General features: G+C 42.0%; 1 protein-coding gene across 1 annotated transcript in view; it reads left to right on the plus strand.

Moving 5' to 3' along the window:
• Positions 1-2,371: 2,371 nt before the first annotated feature.
• The window catches only part of mthfd1 (methylenetetrahydrofolate dehydrogenase, cyclohydrolase and formyltetrahydrofolate synthetase 1), a 48,540-nt gene continuing 32,499 nt past the window's right edge, over positions 2,372-18,412 (plus strand). The window contains exons 1-7 of the mRNA XM_033027508.1: positions 2,372-2,578; positions 2,674-2,758; positions 7,857-7,916; positions 8,696-8,749; positions 10,339-10,475; positions 11,281-11,381; positions 12,348-12,484. Of these exons, the coding sequence (XP_032883399.1) occupies positions 2,430-2,578; positions 2,674-2,758; positions 7,857-7,916; positions 8,696-8,749; positions 10,339-10,475; positions 11,281-11,381; positions 12,348-12,484 (723 nt within the window). The 5' untranslated portion in view covers positions 2,372-2,429. The remainder of the gene's footprint in view (positions 2,579-2,673; positions 2,759-7,856; positions 7,917-8,695; positions 8,750-10,338; positions 10,476-11,280; positions 11,382-12,347; positions 12,485-18,412) is intronic.

Here is an 18,412-nt window from a genome sequence, read left to right on the forward strand (position 1 = left end):
TACACGGTAGGTGGTAGGTGTTTGGTACGTGCTGCCAGGAACGGTGGTGGAGGTAAATACGTTAGTGATGTTTGAGGCTTTTAAACAGACAGGCAGATAGATAGGAAAGGAATGGAGGGATATGGATCATGAGCGCTCTCATTGCTCACAGTTGGACCACTTTTCCGATTAGGTTTTTGTGCCCTGAAGGGACCTGTGTTTATTGCAAACTGTACAGTCATTCTTCAAATGTCAGCCTTTGATTTTCTCCTGTCTTGCATTTCTTGGATTTGTTTGGTGTGTTGCTCAAAGTTCCAGCCAGGTTTTTCATTGCTTGGATTCAACTAAAAATCTGTAATCTTGTTTGTCCTTCCCCAAAGTCCCCTTTAACTGCAAGATTGTTAATCCGTTCTAATTGTTTATAGTGCACTGCAGCCATCAGCTGTGGGTCTGCGAGTAACAATTTTATCTGAATTGGAGGCTGTGGTGGATTTAGTTTAGTTTAGAGACACAGCCTGAAAACAGGCACTATGGCCCATCAGGTCCGGGCCGACCAGCGATCCACCTTTACATTGGTTCCACCCTCACACTAGGGACAATTTACAGATGCCACTTAACCTACAAACCCGCACGACTTTGGAGTGTGGGAAGAAACCGGATTACCCAGAGAAAGCCCACGCAGTCACATGGAGAACATGTAAATTCTGTATAGACAGCACTCATGGTCAGCATTGAACCTGGGTTTGTGGTGCTGTAAGGCAGCAACTCTACTGCTGTACCACCCTAGTTCAAGACATGAACATTAATCCAGATGGAACGCTGAGTGATGCTTCCTAAATGAGGCGTTAAACTAGACCCTGCATGTAGATTCCTTGAAGCAATCTGCAACTTCAGTGCAACAATGTGCCTTTTCTGTGTGAGTTCACTCCCAGATAACCAGCTGCTTGCAAAAAAACAGATATACTAGGTCACATGATCCTTCAAAGGTTTATCAACAAATGTAATTACACAGTTAAGTTTATTTTCAGGTCACGAGCACACTTGGATTCCGTAAATGTTTCATTTTATTACAGCGCCTGTAGTCAGGATGAAACCCGGGTCACTGACACAGTAAAGTGGTAACTTTACCGCTGCGCCACCGTGCTGCCCTTCTAGTTGGATATTTCCATAGCCTTCTATACTGTGACGGCCAGAGGTTATGTGTAAGGAAGCAGACAGATATGTAGAATATCATATTAACATCATGACTGGGGAACATAGCTTTGTGTCCGTCATCCCGGAGGTAGAGGGAGTTCAGCATGAAATACATCTTCTTTTCTTCTGTCGTATGTCTTTTAGACCTGCAGCTCCGTTGAGGCGAGCCAGGCCAACGTGTCATCATCCAGGTCAATCAGACCTCGTTCACCATTTGGTGGCCGGTGTTTGGGGCAACTGGTGACGATGTGCTCCACTGCCTGTGTTGGGTCCCCACACTCGCAGGAGGCGCTGTCCACGAGGCCCCACCTCTTCATCGCTACTCCATAGCGTCCGATGCCTGTCCTCAAGCGGTTGAGGGTTGTCCACTGCTTTCGGGGCAGGTCCTGGCCAGGGACGTCCATGGGTCCATCGATGTACTGGTGTAGCCTAGATGGTTCCGCTGACTAAGACAAAGACAGCCTCTATGCGGCATCCTTCACGAGTAGCTTACAGGCTCATAAGCCCACAAAGCGAAACCAATGTCTTTACCGCGTCTGCAGACCGCTAAAAGTCATGCCTCCCTAGGCCAGGCGGCACCGTTAAATGCCGCCAACTGTCGAGGTTTAGCGCTACTGCAGCTCAATGTTGAAGGCCTTACCATCATGAAATACATAATCAACCTGTTTTTTAAACAACAACTGAATTCTGATCAGGACTATTCACAGAACGTCCAGAGTGATATGTAGAATACTCTTCCTCCCTGCTCCCCTCATGAGGTGAGGGGAATGGCAAGGTGAAGCATCAGTGTACTACACTACGACCATTTCCCCACCATCCCCCACTGTTTTTCCTCTCAATGTAGTATGTTCATTGCCATTCTGTTAAAGTTCAACCATAATTGGAACTGTACTAGAGGAATTTGGACCCAATCATGATTGGCTGGCCTTGACTATATAAAAACTGCATTAAAAGACAAAGTTATTCTCAAAAGCACAGGCTACTTAAATATTCCTTGTATGCTAAGCAGAGGTGTTGATTGTAGCCTGTAGGATTTCTGTGGGAGGCGTTGAGGTGGGGGAGCAAAGAGTGGAGGGAACACATCTGAAAATTGTAACTGAATTCTCAAGCAGCGACCGTGCAAACAAGTAACACTATCACTGTTCCAACAAGCATCACAGGCCAGTACACTCTAAAAAAAGTACACAGTGCAGGCTAAATCCTGGCACTTTTAGCTGTTTCACTGCCAGTGTCGGTCTCCGCTGTTCCCTTCAGTAATGCACGCGGTAACCCACTCTGTCTTCTTCCTCGGCCCCCTCCCACCCCTCGGCGGGGGCTCCAGGCTGGCCGCAATGCTCTTAAATGCACTGGGCTTGAGGGCAGTGACGACAATGGCGAGTGTGGTGTCTGGAGTGAAAACTTCCACGTGAGAATTTGTAGAGTTTTTGCAGCTTTCTGTTTTGGTTTGAATCCTGCCCGGCAGGTTCAGTGACTGTGTGGTCTCCTCTTCCTCCCCCACAGACAAGTCAGAGAACGATTGAAGAATGAAGTAAACCAGATGAAGGAACAAGCCCCAGGGTTTCGGCCCGGACTGGCTATTCTACAGGTGAGCGCTTGACGGCACTGGGTCTTAACTCGCTGCAGTTTTCGAGGAGGGATCTTATTGAAACCAACTGAAAAGTGAAAGGCCTGGATAGAGTGGATGTGGAGAGGGTGTTTCCACTAGTGGGAGAGTTTAGGGCCAGAGGGCACACCCTCAGAATAAAAGAATGTTCCTTTAGAAAGGAGATGAGGAGGAATTTGTAGATTTCTTGCCACAGCCGGTTGTGGAGGCCAAGTCATTGGGTATTTTTTAAAGCGGAGATTGACAGATTATTGATTAATATGGGTGTCAACGGTTACAGGGAGAAGAAAGGAGAATGGGGTTGAGAGGGAAAGATAGATCAGCCATGACTGAAAGACGGAGTAAACTTGATGGGCCGAATGGCCTAATTCTGCTCCCATGACGAATGGGTATCCCTGGGACTTGCTGACTGGCTCAAACATTCCAGATGTGACAAATGTCTGCTCCAACATTCCTGACAAAGTGGTTTCATGTACAAGGAAGAGTACAGTAATCCAAGGCTCGAAATTAACGGTTGCCCGGGTGCCAATTGCGACTTAAAGTCCCACTGTGCAACCTAAAAGCTGTGCCATTTTGCTTGGCTTGCCAAGCACCCGGGACACCAATCTTTCAACTCTGAGCGGGGCTCCCCTCTCTATCTCTCTCTCTTTCTGTCACTCTCCGTCTCCGCCCGCCATCCGTGTCCGGGCCGCCGGTTCTCCGCTCTCCGCCCACTCCTCATCCGCCAGCACAGCCGGCCGCCCTGCACATGCGCACTGCCATGGCCTGCACATCCTCCCCCAACACATGCGCACATCCACGACCAGCATATCATTGGCCGTGGTTGTGCGCATGTCCCGCCCTGCACATGCGCACTGCCTCGGCAATGGGTCGGCGCCGGGCACTTTCTACCTCCCTTTGTATTGGGAGCGATCTGGCCGCCATTGCTGTTCGGTCGCTGCCTCGCTGCAACTGCTGAAAACCAACGCAGAATCACTCCCTGGAGCTGGAGTAACTCTTGCTTCTTGGTTTCCTGGTCCTCCAAAAATATTCCAAATGGACTGGTGGACCCTCCACCACCAATCTCCAAACTCTGAAAAATAACAGCCTATTGCACTTTATCTGTTTTTATTGTGTATATATATATGGTCTATGGTATATAGACACACTGAACTTTTATCTCCTGTTCTGTATTATGTTTACATATTCTGTTGTGCTGCAGCAAGCAAGAATTTCATTGTCCTATCTGGAACACAGGACAATAAAACTCTCTTGACTTGGACTTAAGCAAAAAAGGGTTCTTGGGGAAAAAAGAGCTATCTTAAATTTAGTTGCGTCTGGTTGGGTAACTATGGTAGGGTGAGGACTATTCCATGCTTTAATTGTGCGGGGAACTCCATGGAGCATCCAGCATCTCTGGATAGAAGAAATTGGGTGACGTTTCAGGTAGAGACCCTTCTTTAGATTTCCTCTGGTTTTAGTGTTTTTAGTTTAATTTAAAGATGCAGCATGGAAACAGGCCCTTCGGCCCACCGGGTCCACGCCGACCACTGATCACCCGTACACTAGTTCTATCTCACACATTAGCGACGTAAGTCAAGAGTGTTTTATTCTCTCACGTCCCAGTTAGAACAATGAAATCCTTACTGACATCTTACTGAAATCTGAATGACAAATAAAGGATCTAATCTAATCTAATCTAAAACTTGTAGCAGCACAACAGAATAGGTAAACATAGTACTCTGTAAACAATATTATAAATGAGAAAACAAAACAGTGTATATGTATATATCAATATATAACTGTATAAATAAATATATATGTGTGTGTGTGTGTGTAATATATATATATATATATACACACACACACACACACACACACACAATTTCCTTCCTGGGATTAATAAACTTCTATCGTGTGTGTGTAGGAAGGAACTGCAGATACTGGTTTAAACTGAAGATAGACACAAAAAGCTGGAGTAACTCAACAGGTCAGACAGAATCTCTGGATAAAAGGAAAATATTACGTTTTGGGTTGGGTCTGAAAAAGGCTCCTGCACACCTTTGGAATGTAGAAGGAAACAAGAGCACCCGGAGAAAACCCATGTGATCAAAGGGAAAAGGAGCAAACTCCATACAGACAGCACCTATATTCAGGATCAATTCCAGGTCTCTGGCACTTTTAGACAGCAACTTTATGGCCAATGTACTGCCCCATAGTCTTGAACTGAATTAAAACATACAGTAGCTGTAAAGGAGGACATTGCGCCCCTTAGAGATTTAAGACTGAAAATGGATAGTTTCTTTTTTTTAGTAACCAAAGTTATCAATGTATAATTTTTTGTGTTGGAAAACAAAATATAGTGGCACAGCTGGTAGACTTGCTGCCTCATACGCCAGAGACCCGTGTTCGATCTTGTCCTCGGGCACTGTCTGTGTAGAATTTGCACATTCTCCCTGCAAGCGTGTGGGTTTCCTCCCACATCCCAAAGACACATTGCCTTGTAGGTTAACTTGTCTCTGTAAAATTGCCCCTAATGTATAGGGAGTGGGTGAGGAAAGTATGATAACAGAACTTGTGTGAATGGGTAGACAAAAATGCTGGAGAAACTCAGCGGGTGAGGCAGCATCTATGGAGCGAAGGAAATAGGCGATGTTCGGGTCGAGACCCTTCTTCAGACTGATGTGAGGGTGGGGGGGGGGCGGGAAAAAGAAAGGAAGAGGCGGAGACAGTAGGCTGTGAGAGAGCTGGGAATGGAAGGAGGGAGAAAGCAAGGACTACCTGAAATTAGAGAAGTCAATGTTCATACCGCTGGGGTGTAAACTGCCCAAGCGAAATATGAGGTGCTGTTCCCCAATTTGTGAGGTTGCCCGGCTGACAACAGAGAAAAAAAGTTAAGTGAGAGCCCAGTAACCAAGCTCTGGGATGCTCTGAAATTCAAGACAGCAACTACATCCGTTGTGAGTAAAACATTAAATTTTCATCCAATGATTCGTTGAAAGTAGTCAAAGTAGATTAGTGCTTATGAGACAAGAGTAGTATTGTATACATTGGGTATGCAAGCAAAGAATTTTGCTGTGCCTAGTTACATGTGACTACAGTATTCCTATTCCTATGTGTAGTTTTAGTTTAGTTTATTATTGTCATGTGTACAGAGGCACAGTGAAAAGCTTTGTCTGTGAACTATCCAGTCTAGAAGACTATACATGAATACAATCAAGCTGTGCACAGTGCAAAGATAAAGGATAAAGGATAAAACATTCGGTGCAAGATATAACATTGCAGTCCATGTCAAGAAAGTTCAAAGGCCTTCAAAGGTGGTTGGCAGGACAGGACTGCACTGTAGCTGATGAGGGGTGTCTGATAACAGTTGGGAAGAACCGATAAAACGAGATGTTGAGCTGGGGTGGTGCAGAGAACGGGTGTTAGCTGACCTCTCAGATCATGTACCCTTCTTCAGACTGATGTGAGGGTGGGGCGGGAAGAAGAAAGGAAGAGGCGGAGACAGTGGGATGTGGGAGAGCTGGGAATGGGAGGGGAAAGAGGGAGAAAGCAGGAGAAAGTCAATGTTCATACTGCTGGGGTGTAAACTACCCAAGCAAAATATGAGGTGCTGCTCCTCCAATTTATGGTGGGCCTCACTCTGATCATGGAGGAGGCCCAGGACAGAAAGGTCGGATTCGGAATGGGAGGGGGAGTTGAAGTGCTGAGCCACCGGGAGATCAGGTTGGTTATTACCAACCGAGCGGAGGTGTTGGGCGAAGCGATGGCCAAACCTACGCTTGGTCTCACCGATGTAGAGCAGCTGACACCTAGAGCAGCGGATGCAATAGATGAGGTTGGAGGAGGTGCAGGTGAACCTCTGTCGCACCTGGAAAGACTGCTTGGGTCCTTGGGTGGAGTTAAGGGGGGAGGTAAAGCGACAAGTGTAACATTTCCTGTGGTTGCGAGGGAAAGTGCCAGGAGAGTGGGTGGTTTGGGTGGGAAGGGACGAATTGACCGGGGAATTGCGGAGGGAGCGGTCTGCGGAAAGCCAAAAGGGGAGGAGATGGGAAGATGTGGCCAGTGGTGGGGTCCCGTTGGAGGTGGCAAAAGTGTCAGAGGATTATCTGTTGTATGTGACGGCTGGTTGGGTGGAAGGTGAGGACAAGGGGGACTCTGCCCTTGTTACGAGTGGGGAGATGGGGAGTGAGAGCAGAGTTACGGGGTATATAAGAGACCCTGGTGAGAGCCTCATCTATAGTAGAAGAGGGGAACCCCCTTTTCCTAAAGAATGAGGACATCTCCGATGCCCTGGTCTGGAACACCTCATCCTGGGTGCAGATGCGGCGTAGACGGAGGAATTGGGAGTAGGGAATGGAGTCCTTACAGGAAGCAGGGTAGGAAGAAGTGTAGCCCAGATAGCCATGGGAGTCAGTGGGTTTATAGCAGATGTCGGTCAGTAGTCTGTCACCTGCAATGGAGATAGTGAGGTCTAGAAACAGTAGGGAGATGTCGGAAATGGTCCAGGTGTATTTGATGGTGTATTTGAGTGCCGGATGGAAGTTAATGGTGAAATGGATGAAGTCAGTGAGTTGTGGAGGGATCTTACAGAAACATATTAAAATTCTTAAGGGATTCGACAGGCTAGATGCAGGTAAAATGTTTCCTATGTTGGGGGAGTCCAGACCCAGGGGTCACAGTTTAAGAATAAGGGGTACACCATTTAGGACTGAGATGAGGAAACACTTTTTAACCCAGAGTTGTGAATCCGTGGAATCCTCTGCCACAGAAGGCAGTGGAGGCCAATTCACTGTATGTTTTCAAGAGAGCGTTAGATATAGCTCTTAAGGCTAACAGAATCAAGGGATATGGGGGAAAAGCAGGAACACGGTACTGATTTTGGATAATCAGCCATGATCATATTGCTGGCCAAATGGCCTACTCCTGCGTCTATTTTCTATGTTTCTATTAACTGTACACTTTACATTTGTATGGGGGTGAAACTGCCTTAACAAGCACTTCTACTGGTGCATCATAGTTCTGTCCCTCTGTTCTATCATTGATGCACTCTTGTGCTCATTCTTCTCCTCTCACTCCCCCTCTTTAATTCCTACTCTAGGTTGGAGACCGGGATGATTCTAACCTGTACATCAGCATGAAACTGAAGGCAGCTGCTGAGGTAGGAAACATTTTAAATGTTTTGACTGATACACAAACCCAGTTAATTATAAATACAGTCAACAAGTCTGTCTGGTGTTTCTTCCCCCCCTCCCCCCCCTTCTCATGAACCTCCTGCATGTCGAAGTGTGTTTTACTGTGTTCAGTTTTCAGCCATAGGAAAGATAGGACTAAGTTGAATGAGCGCAGAAAAGATTTACGAGGATATTGCCAGGACTTCAGGGTCTGAGCTACAGGGAGGGGTTGGGTGGGCTAGGACTTTATTCCTTGGAGAGCGAGTACATGTAAAGTGATCTTATAGAGGTGTATAAAATCACGAGGAGAATAGACAGGGTGAATGCACATGAAGCATCCTTTATCCAGTAGAGGAATCAAGAAACTGGTTCAAGGGGAAAGATTTAATGGGAACCTGAGGGGCAACTTTTTTACACAGAGGGTGGTGGGTGTATGGAACAAGCTGCCAGAAGAGGTAATTGAGGCAAGCACTATAACAACATTTAAAAGACATTTGGACAGGTACATGGATAGGAAAGATTTTGAGGGATATTGGCCAAAGATGAGAAAATGGGACTAACTTGGATGGGCATCTTGGCCAAGGGCCTATTTCCATGCTGGGTGGATGCTGGTTATCTGAGAGAGCTTGAGTGCAAATCTGGACTCTGATTCTGCATGGCGCAGTGTGCCAGGATGATAAGGACATTGTTCAAGTTGCCTTGCAGTGAATCACAGGTAGGTCAATTGTTATTGTTGTTTATTGCTGATGTGTATCTCTCCCTGCAGATTGGAATGAATGCCAACCACATGAGGCTGCCAAAAACCATCACTGAAGATGAGGCAAGTATAATTCCTGCTTCCCCCCCACCAATCATTTGTACAATGAAATCTTTCTTCCCTCCCGCAAGGAAGCTGTCTGCGTTTCCACAAACAAGGTTCACTGCCCTCTCTCCACAGTACAATTAACCAAGTATATAATTTGATTTCGGATCCCAGAGGGGTTTAATCTGGGAATCCCCATTCTGTTCCCCTCTCAGCCCTAGTCCCTGGCACCCCTTCCTAATTGTGAATACATGACACTCCACTGCACCCTAGATGGGTAAGTTAATGTTGTACAAATTGAGTCTCCTGTTTTGTGGCCTTGTGCCAAGCTGCAAGGTTATTCAGTATAAACGCAACCCCAAGATCACATGAATATTCACATTCTTTCTTCCTTGGCTCAGAGGGTAATCAGATAAGTGTTCTACTCTGCCATTTGGCAGCTCTGTCTGTTTCCGCCCTGTGTTTTAGTTTGGCTCTGAATATTTACATCTCTCCCGTCCAATCACCAGAACTGAATTCCCTAACTCTTGCTTATCTTTAACAACATAAAAACGTGCTTGTCATATTTATTCAGCATGGAAACAGGCCCATTTGCCTGAGTATGGCAAATATATCCCTCTAAACCTTTTCTATCTATGTACCTGTCCGAGTGTCTTGTTGCTATAGAACCTATCTCAACTATCTCCTCTGGCAGCTCGTTCCATATACTCACCATCCTCTGTGTGGAAAAAGTTGCCCCTCAAATCTGTATTAAATCTTTCCCCACTCATCTTCAAGTTCAAGTTCAAGTGAGTTTATTGTCATGTGTCCCTGTATAGGACAATGAAATTCTTGCTTTGCTTAAGCACACAGAAAATAGTAGGCATTTACTACAAAACAGATAAATGTGCCCACATACCATGATATAAATATATACACACATGAATAAATAAACTGATAGTGCAATAACAGAAAGTGGTTGGTAATAATCAGAGTTTTGACCGAGCCAGGTTTAATAGCCTGATGGCTGAGGGGAAGTAACTATTCCTGAACCTGGTTGTTGCAGTCTTCAGGCTCCTGTACCTTCTACCTGAAGGTAGCAGGGAGATGAGTGTGTGGCCAGGATGGTGTGGGTCTTTGATGATACTGCCAGCCTTTTTGAGGCAGCGACTAAGATACTAAGTATCTTAAATGTATGACTACTAGTTTCTGATTTCCAGCATCTGCAGTTTAATTGATTTCCACAGCAAAATGACCTGGCCCAGCAGGTCAACATCATGGGGCATGGAAACAGGCCCTTCAGCCCAACTGTTCCTTGCCTACCAAGATGCCCCATCTGAGCTAGTCCCACTTGCCTGTGTTTGCCCATATCCTTTTACACCTTGCCTTTCCACAGACCCAAGTTCATGACTTCTGGGAGCAGAACTAGGCCATTCGGCCCATCAAACCTACTCCGCCATTCAATCGTGGCTGATCTATCTTTCCCTCGCAACACCATTCTCCTGCCTTCTCCCCACAACCCTTGGCAACCTTACTAACCTGTCCCAGTGTATTTTAAATGCTGTTGTAGTACCAAATGATCTATTTACTACATGTGATCATCTTGCTGTTCCTGATGTATTTTGCAGGTGCTGAGTAACATCACACGCATCAACGAGGACCCTAGTGTACATGGACTCATCGTGCAGCTCCCCCTGGATTCCATCAACCCAATCGATGTTGAGAAAGTAACAAACGCAGTTTCTCCTGAGAAGGATGTTGACGGGTAGGAATCGGGTGCTCCTTCGGTCCATCTTGCCCATGCCGACCACCATGTCCCCATTTACACTACTCTGCCTGCGTTTGGCCAATATCCCTCCAAAGCTGTCCTGTCCATGTACTGTCTAACCGTTTCTAAAACGTTGGGATAGTCCCTGCCTCAAGTACCTTCTCTGGCATCTCGTTCCATACACCCACCGAAAAGTTGCCCCTCAGATTCCTTTTAAATCTTTCCCCTTCACCTTAAACCTATGTCCTCAGGACCTCGATTCCAAATGATGTAGGAAGAACTCCAGATCATGCGCTTCTTAGTGGAGGCCAAGGAGCAGTGTCATTGAGTCATGCAGCACAGAATAAGGCCATTTGGTCCATATCCCTCTAAACCTTTCCTGTCCATGTACTTGTGCAGATGTCTCATGGATGAGCATACCCCTCCCGAATTACCACCAGGGACATTGTAGAGACCAATTGTTGCACCATCAGCGATCAGTGCTTTGAATGTTAACGGGCAATAAAGCCAGGATATTCCTTAGGGTTTAGGTTTAATGTTGTGTGTAACAAAGTGCAGTGGAAAACTTTGTTTTGCATTCTATCTAAATAGATCAGATAATGCTATATATAAATACAATCAAGAACACAGAACAAAGTTCTATGGAACTGAAGCTAAAAACGGAATAGAGTGCAGAATATAGTTCTCTGTATGTTTAGGTTTATTATTGTCACATGTACTTTTGGAAGGATATGTTTCATGTGGCTCCTGGGTTGATGTGTTTTCAATTTTTTTTGAAATGCACCTTTTGACAATCTCCCAGATTAACCAGCATCAACGCAGGGAAACTGGCTCGAGGAGATGTGAATGACTGCTTCATCCCGTGTACTCCCAAAGGCTGCATGGAGCTGATCAAACAGACTGGTAGGAACAGATTCTGCTATAAGAACTTGGGAAATGGAAGCAGTATTAAGCCATTTAGCAACTCCGCCATCTAGTCAGAGCATCAATGAAGCCTGTCATTGAGTTTATTTTAGGTCAGGATAGATGAATTTTTGAACATTAAAGTACATAGAATCACAACAGCACAAGAATATGTCCTTCGTCCCACAATGTCTGTGCCGAACATGATGCCAGGTCCATCTCTATAGAACATACAGTACAGCATGGGAAGCGGAAGGTATATGATCATATTGAATAGCGGTACAGGCTTGAAGGGCCGAATGGCCTACCACTGCACCTATTTTCTATGTTTCTATGATCAGCAGATAGGTGGAGTTGTTCCACAAGATCAGTTGGCAATGTTACTAGAGGAGAAAAAGAAAACAGGAAAACTGCAAATAAAAATGTTGGAAGCTCTCACCAGTGTGGGAAACCTGTGGGAAGAAGCAGAGTTAACTATTTTGGTCGGTAGAATTGCGCAGCTGGTAGAGCTGCTGCCTCTGGTTTCCTTCCATGTCCCAGAGACGTGAAGGTTTGTAGGTTAGTTGGTTTCTGCAAATTACCCTCTAATGTGTAGGGAGTGGATGAGAAAGTGGCATAGCATAGAACTAGTGAATGGGTGTGGACTCAGTGGGCCGAAGGGCCTGTTTCTGTGCTGTATCTCTAAATTAAACAGGTCAATTACCTTTCATCAGAAATAGAAAAGGAGAAAGCAAGTTAGTTTTAAATTTCAGAGAGAAAGGGATGGATGGATAGAACAAAGGAAATATCTTGAATAAGGTGAGACCAGGGTTTTCCAGGTGATCCCAATATTTATGAAGCTTTTGATGAATAGATTAACTGGGGGGAGAGGGGGAACTCTTCTGCTTTGACTCTGAATAGAGGCAATTTAACACTGCTGTCGTTGCTTTGGCACTGAATGCTCTCCGCTGTAATGGGTTGTTACAGGTGTGAAGGTGGCTGGCTCCAAGGCAGTTGTGATAGGACGGAGCAAGATTGTTGGTGCCCCCATGCGTGACCTGCTAGTGTACAACAACGCCACCGTGACTACCTGCCACTCCAAGACAGCGGACCTCCAGGGTGAGGTAAGGTTGTACCCAGAACCATTTAAATAGTGTTAAATAATAGTCTGTTCGAACTTCTACCTTCCGGCAGATGTTACAAGGCCTTCTACGCCCGCACCTCCAGACTTAGAAACAGCTTCATCCCCAGAGCTATCGCTGCTCTGAACCGGCCCTGCTGAGTGCCCTCACCCCCATGAACTGTCTCCCTCGGATGGTCACGTCGCACATCGACCCGGCACAGACCTATTTGCGCTTTATACTGTTTTTTTTTTTTTATTTTTTTTTTTTTTATTAGAAGTACGGTAAATTACAATAACACACAACACATATATCTTAATACATTTTTTGTACCGCTTCATTTTTTTTTTTTTTTTAAAGCTTTAAGAAAAAGATAGAAGTAAGGAGAGTAAAGAAGGTGCGCAAGAGTTGTGAAGTGCAGAAGAGTGTTGGGAAAAGAAAGCCCCTTAGAAAAGAAGTTAGAGAAGGAAGTAAAGTAAGAAAGTAGACCCTAGAAAAGAAAGAAAAAGAAAGTAAGGACAATCGCTCTATTATAACATTAAACTCCGCAGAAAGACTACCAACCAAGTCTGTTTTTGTTGTTTTATCTCCCAATGCCAGGTCCTGATACCATTTATTTATTTATTTATTTTTTAAAAATTACTATTGCACCTCATGCTTGTAATAGGTCCATAAACGTAGACCACGTCTTTTGGAATTGGTTTGCTTTATCTGCTAAGAGGAATCTCATCTCTTCCAGATGTAATGTTTCAAACATATTTGATATCCACATTTTTATTGTTGGTGTGGGCGCATTTTTCCAGAATTTAAGTATGAGCTTTTTTCCCATTATTAGCCCGTAATTGAGTAAATTCTTCTGATACACGTTTAATTCAGGGATATCTTCCGATATCCCAAAAATGATCCATTCTGGTTTTGGTACCAGTTTTATTTTAATTAATTTTGAAAAAATATCAAATATTCCATGCCAGAATTTTTGGATTTTTGTACAAAAAATAAAAGAATGCGCTATGGTAGCTTCTTGACACAGACATTTATCACAGATTGGTGAAACATTGGGAAAGATTTTATTTAATTTAGTTTTTGAATAGTATAGTCTATGTAATGTTTTGAATTGGATAAGCGTATGTCGTACATTGATCGAGCATTTATGCACCTGTAGTAAATGTTTATCCCAGCTCTCTTTTGAAATTTTTATAGCTAATTCTTGTTCCCAGTCTCTTCTAATTCCATCTGTTGTGGGTATTTCTATGTTTAAAATGATATTATATAAGTACGATATTAAGTTAGCTGATTCCGCCTTTGTCTTCATTGCTTCATCCAGTAAGTCGGAAGGCATATTATGATAGTCTTTTGTGTATTTTTTCAAATAATCACAAATTTGAAGATATTTAAAATATTGGTTATTTTTCAAATTATATTTCAGTTGTAGTTGTTGAAATGATAGTAATTTTCCCACTTCATACAGATCTTCGAGCGTTTTGATTCCCATTCTTTCCCAATGTATAAATGATTTGTCTATGATTGATGGTTTAAACGATGGGTTATTGGCTATTGGTATTGAGAGAGATAGGTTTCTTAATTTTAGATTCTGTTTTATTTGTTTCCATGTTCTAATTGTGCTATGTATAATTGGGTTTTTATTATAATTTTTATTATTCAGATTTATTGGTGAGAGGATAATCGCTCCTATATTACTCGGGGAGCAATCCCCTTTTTCCATTACAATCCAGTCCGCCTGCTGGGCAGAATTGTCCAGCAGGTGAATCATATTTTTAATATTTACTGCCCAATTATAATACATAAAGTTAGGGAGCGCTAGACCCCCCCACTCTTTTCGTTTATTAAGGTGTGTTCTTTGTATTCTATGGGGTTTATAATCCCATATGAAATTTGTAATGTCTGAGTCCAATTTTTTGAAAAACTTTTTTGGGAGATATATAGGTATTGATTGAAATAGGTATAGAATTTGTGGTAAGAAAATCATTTTTATAGCATTTATTCTGCCTATTAAGGACATCGGAAGTGTTTTCCAGAATTTAATCAAATTATTTAATTTCTTAAGTAGGGGATTATAATTGGCTTTAAACATATCCTGGTAATTTCTAGTAATTTCAATTCCCAAATATTTGAATTTTTCTGTAGCTATTTTAAAGGGGAATTTCCTGAGATGTGTTGAGTCTTTTGGTTTTATCGACATAATTTCACTTTTGTTCCAATTTATTCTATATCCTGAAAAGGATCCAAAGTCCTCAATTAAATTTAATATATTCGGTATACTAATTTGTGGTTTTGTGATGTACAGTAGTACATCATCGGCATATAGGGATATTTTGTTATTTGAATATTTTGTATTATAACCGTGAATATCCAGGTGTGTTCTTATTTTTTCAGCAAGGGGTTCAATTACCAAAGCAAATAACAGCGGAGATAATGAACAACCTTGTCTATTGCCCCTTGATAGTTCAAATTTCGAGGATAATATATTATTAGTTAGTATTCTAGCCGTGGGTTTGTTATATAATAGTTTTATCCATGCAATGAAGTTCTCTCCCAATTGGAATTTTTGCAATACTTTAATCATATAATCCCATTCTACTTGATCAAACGCTTTTTCTGCATCCAGTGAGATGATAGCTAACTCTTGGTCGTGAGATTTATGTGAGTGCATTATGTTAAGCAAACGTCTCAAGTTATTGAATGAATGTCTCTTAGGTATAAATCCTGTTTGATCCTCATTTATTAATCTACTAACATACCTGCTTAGTCTACTGGCTAGTGTTTTCGCTATTATTTTTTGATCCGTATTTAACAAAGCAATAGCTCTATATGAACCTGGTTCTTCTATATTTTTATCTTTTTTAAGTATTAATATGATCGTTGATTCTGCTAGTGTTTCAGGTAAGCTTTGCTCCTCAAAAGCATATGTATACATTTTCTGTAATCGTGGAGTAACTATGTCATAAAAAGATTTATAAAATTCATTACTGAATCCATCTGGTCCTGGTGTTTTTCCATTCTTTAGTGTTTTTATTGTGTCTTCTATCTCCTTAGAAGTAATTTGTGCTCCCAGTTCCTCTTGTTCCCTCAGTTCTAATTGTGGTAGGTTACAGTTATCTAGAAATTCTGAAATTTTATTATTGTCTATTAACGTTTTAGATGTGTATAGATTCTGGTAAAATTGAGCAAATCTTTTATTGATATCCTTGGGTAATGTTAATAATTCCCCTCTATCTGATTTAATCTTTAATATTGCATTCTCTTTTTCCCGTTTTTTCAGTTGGCGTGCTAAAAGTTTGTGGGGTTTATCCCCGAATTCGAAGTGTTCTTGTTTTGTAATTTGAAATAATGTTATAACTTTCTCTGACAGTAATTTATTTAGCTTGAATTTCAATAATAGGATTTTATTATGTTTATCCATAGTTGGATCTTTAGCATTATCTGTATCTAATTGTTTTATTTGTTCTTCTAAATGTCTTTGTTCATTCTTATTCTTTTTATTTTGATAAGCTTGAAATGAAATAATGACTCCTCTAATAAATGCTTTGAAGGATTCCCATAATAGCGTGGGGGATATATCTGGTGTATCATTTATCTCAAAAAATAGGTCCATCTGTTTTTTTAGATATATACTCCCTTGTGGGTCTTTTAAAATTTGCGAGTTAAACCTCCAGAACGATTTATTCATAGACATTCCTTCTAGTTTTAAAACAAAAGTTAGCGGGGAGTGGTCTGAGATCGCATTAGTGTGGTATTTAGGGTTCATAGTGTGCGGAATTAATTTTGTATCCACAAGAAAATAGTCTATCCGTGAGTATGTTTTATGCACCGTTGAATAAAACGAATAATCCCTTCCCGTCGGGTTTGCAATCCTCCACACATCTACTATATTTGTGTTTTCCATATATGTATGTAAAAGTTCACTGGTTTTAGATTTCCTATTACCTTTTTGTTTTTGCATCGATTTATCTAGATAAGGGTCTAAAACACAGTTAAAGTCTCCTCCAATTATGACATTTTGATAAGTACATTCTGCAATTATATTCAGAATTTTATTAAAAAATTGAGGATTATCAAAATTGGGCGCATATATGTTTACCAACGTAATTGGCGTATTATTGATCTCTCCTGCTACTATAAGGTATCTCCCTTCCTTATCTGAAATAATATTCTTTGATTTAAATGGAATTCCTTTACGAATAATGATAGCGGTACCTCTAGATTTGGAAGTAAATGAAGAGTGAAATGTTTGGCCTATCCAGTTCGCCCTCAGTCTCGTCTGATCTTGATGTTTAAGATGCGTTTCCTGTAGAAACGAAATATCCGTGTTGTATGATTTCAACTGAGCTAGTATCTTGCCCCTTTTAATAGGTTCATTAATACCCCTTATATTCCAACTGCATAGTGTGATTCCTCCCATTTTCTTTTGATTGTCGTCATACATTTCTACCTATTTTGATGACCTTATTTATTATGGTGCATTCATACCTCAGGACTCTGGTTATTTTGGGAGCATTTATAATATAGACTTCCTTGGTAGTTCCCCTCTGCGATTGTCCTTGAAAAGAAAACACATAGATGTGACATATTGTGATAATAAAAAAAAAAAGTATATCAAATAAATTTACGGTGTCTGAGTTTCGGACACCGTAGTGAGTGACCCACTCGTCTGTGGGGTACGACATCTATATCGCTTCCGGTGTAGATGTTAAAAAATTAGCCCCGCTGCCTTTATTACCCAAACCCTAGAGGGTCGGTACCGTTTCCAAATAAGTTCTATTTCACCCAGTTGTAGTATATATATATATATGTTTCATTCCAACTTATCAAATCTAATCATGTATTAAGTTACATATATTCCTCACTCTTTATCTCTTAACTATTTGTAAATGGTTTTAGTATTGTTAAAAGTGATTTGTTCGTTGAAAGGGTTAACCGAAGTCAGGCTCCTGGAACTGTGCCAGGTGCCCGAGTCTCCTCCCCTCCCCATTCGAGCTGCGGAACATATGTGATTACGGTTGTCTGCGTTATAAAGCAGGCAACACATTTTTATCAGTTTCAGTTGCTATTTCTATATTAGAATTTTTAGTTATTAATTATTAATTATTAATTTTTATCAGTTTCAGTTGCTATTTCTATATTAGTATTGTTAGTTATTAATTATTAATTCTCAATATTTTGTAAAACTATATAAGCCATGTGATGTTTTTCGCTCTCAGCTCAGCAGATTCACTCCCATGTTATCAGTCTTTCCTCGTTTGAGCACAGAATGTCCTTGAGTTAGATTCCGCAATGTTCAAGGCAAGATAATAATGTCTAGACACGTCTCTTGGAAAATCTGTTGCGTGTAGTAATTTTTAAAGATTGGTGTTGTTCGCTTATTTCACTTTTCTTGTGATATTCTTGTTGGGGGGATAAGCAAATTAATTTGTTCATGACGTCTTGGTGATCAATCTTCAGTTGTTGCTGCCTTGGCCACGATTTCTTGAGCGTATTTAAGAGATTCCACCGAGTTAATAAATGTTTTTGAGATTCCCCTGAAAGTAATACGCATTCTGGCCGGATAATATACTCCACATCTGACACCCTTGACCTCGTAAAGAGCTTCTCTGGTCTGTGAGAACTTTCTTCTCTTCAGAACAATCTCGTGAGGGTAGTCCCGTAGGAGTTTAATAGAATCATTTCCGTACATCATGTTCTCTCCGTATTTGATCTTTTTCATCAGCGCTTCCATTGTTGGGATATCCCGAAGTTTGATTATGATCTGTCTTGGGTAAGCATGTTCTCCTTGAGATTTTGGTTTAACTCTGGGTAGTCGATGTGCTTCTTCAATTACAGGTGCCTCAGATAGATTGAGCACGTGTTTAATTAGGTTGGCAGTGTACCCCCGAGCATTGTCCCCCTCAGCTCCCTCTTTTACTCCACGTATTC

This window comes from Amblyraja radiata, chromosome 9, assembly GCF_010909765.2.
Source record: "Amblyraja radiata isolate CabotCenter1 chromosome 9, sAmbRad1.1.pri, whole genome shotgun sequence".
Lineage (NCBI taxonomy): Eukaryota > Metazoa > Chordata > Chondrichthyes > Rajiformes > Rajidae > Amblyraja > Amblyraja radiata.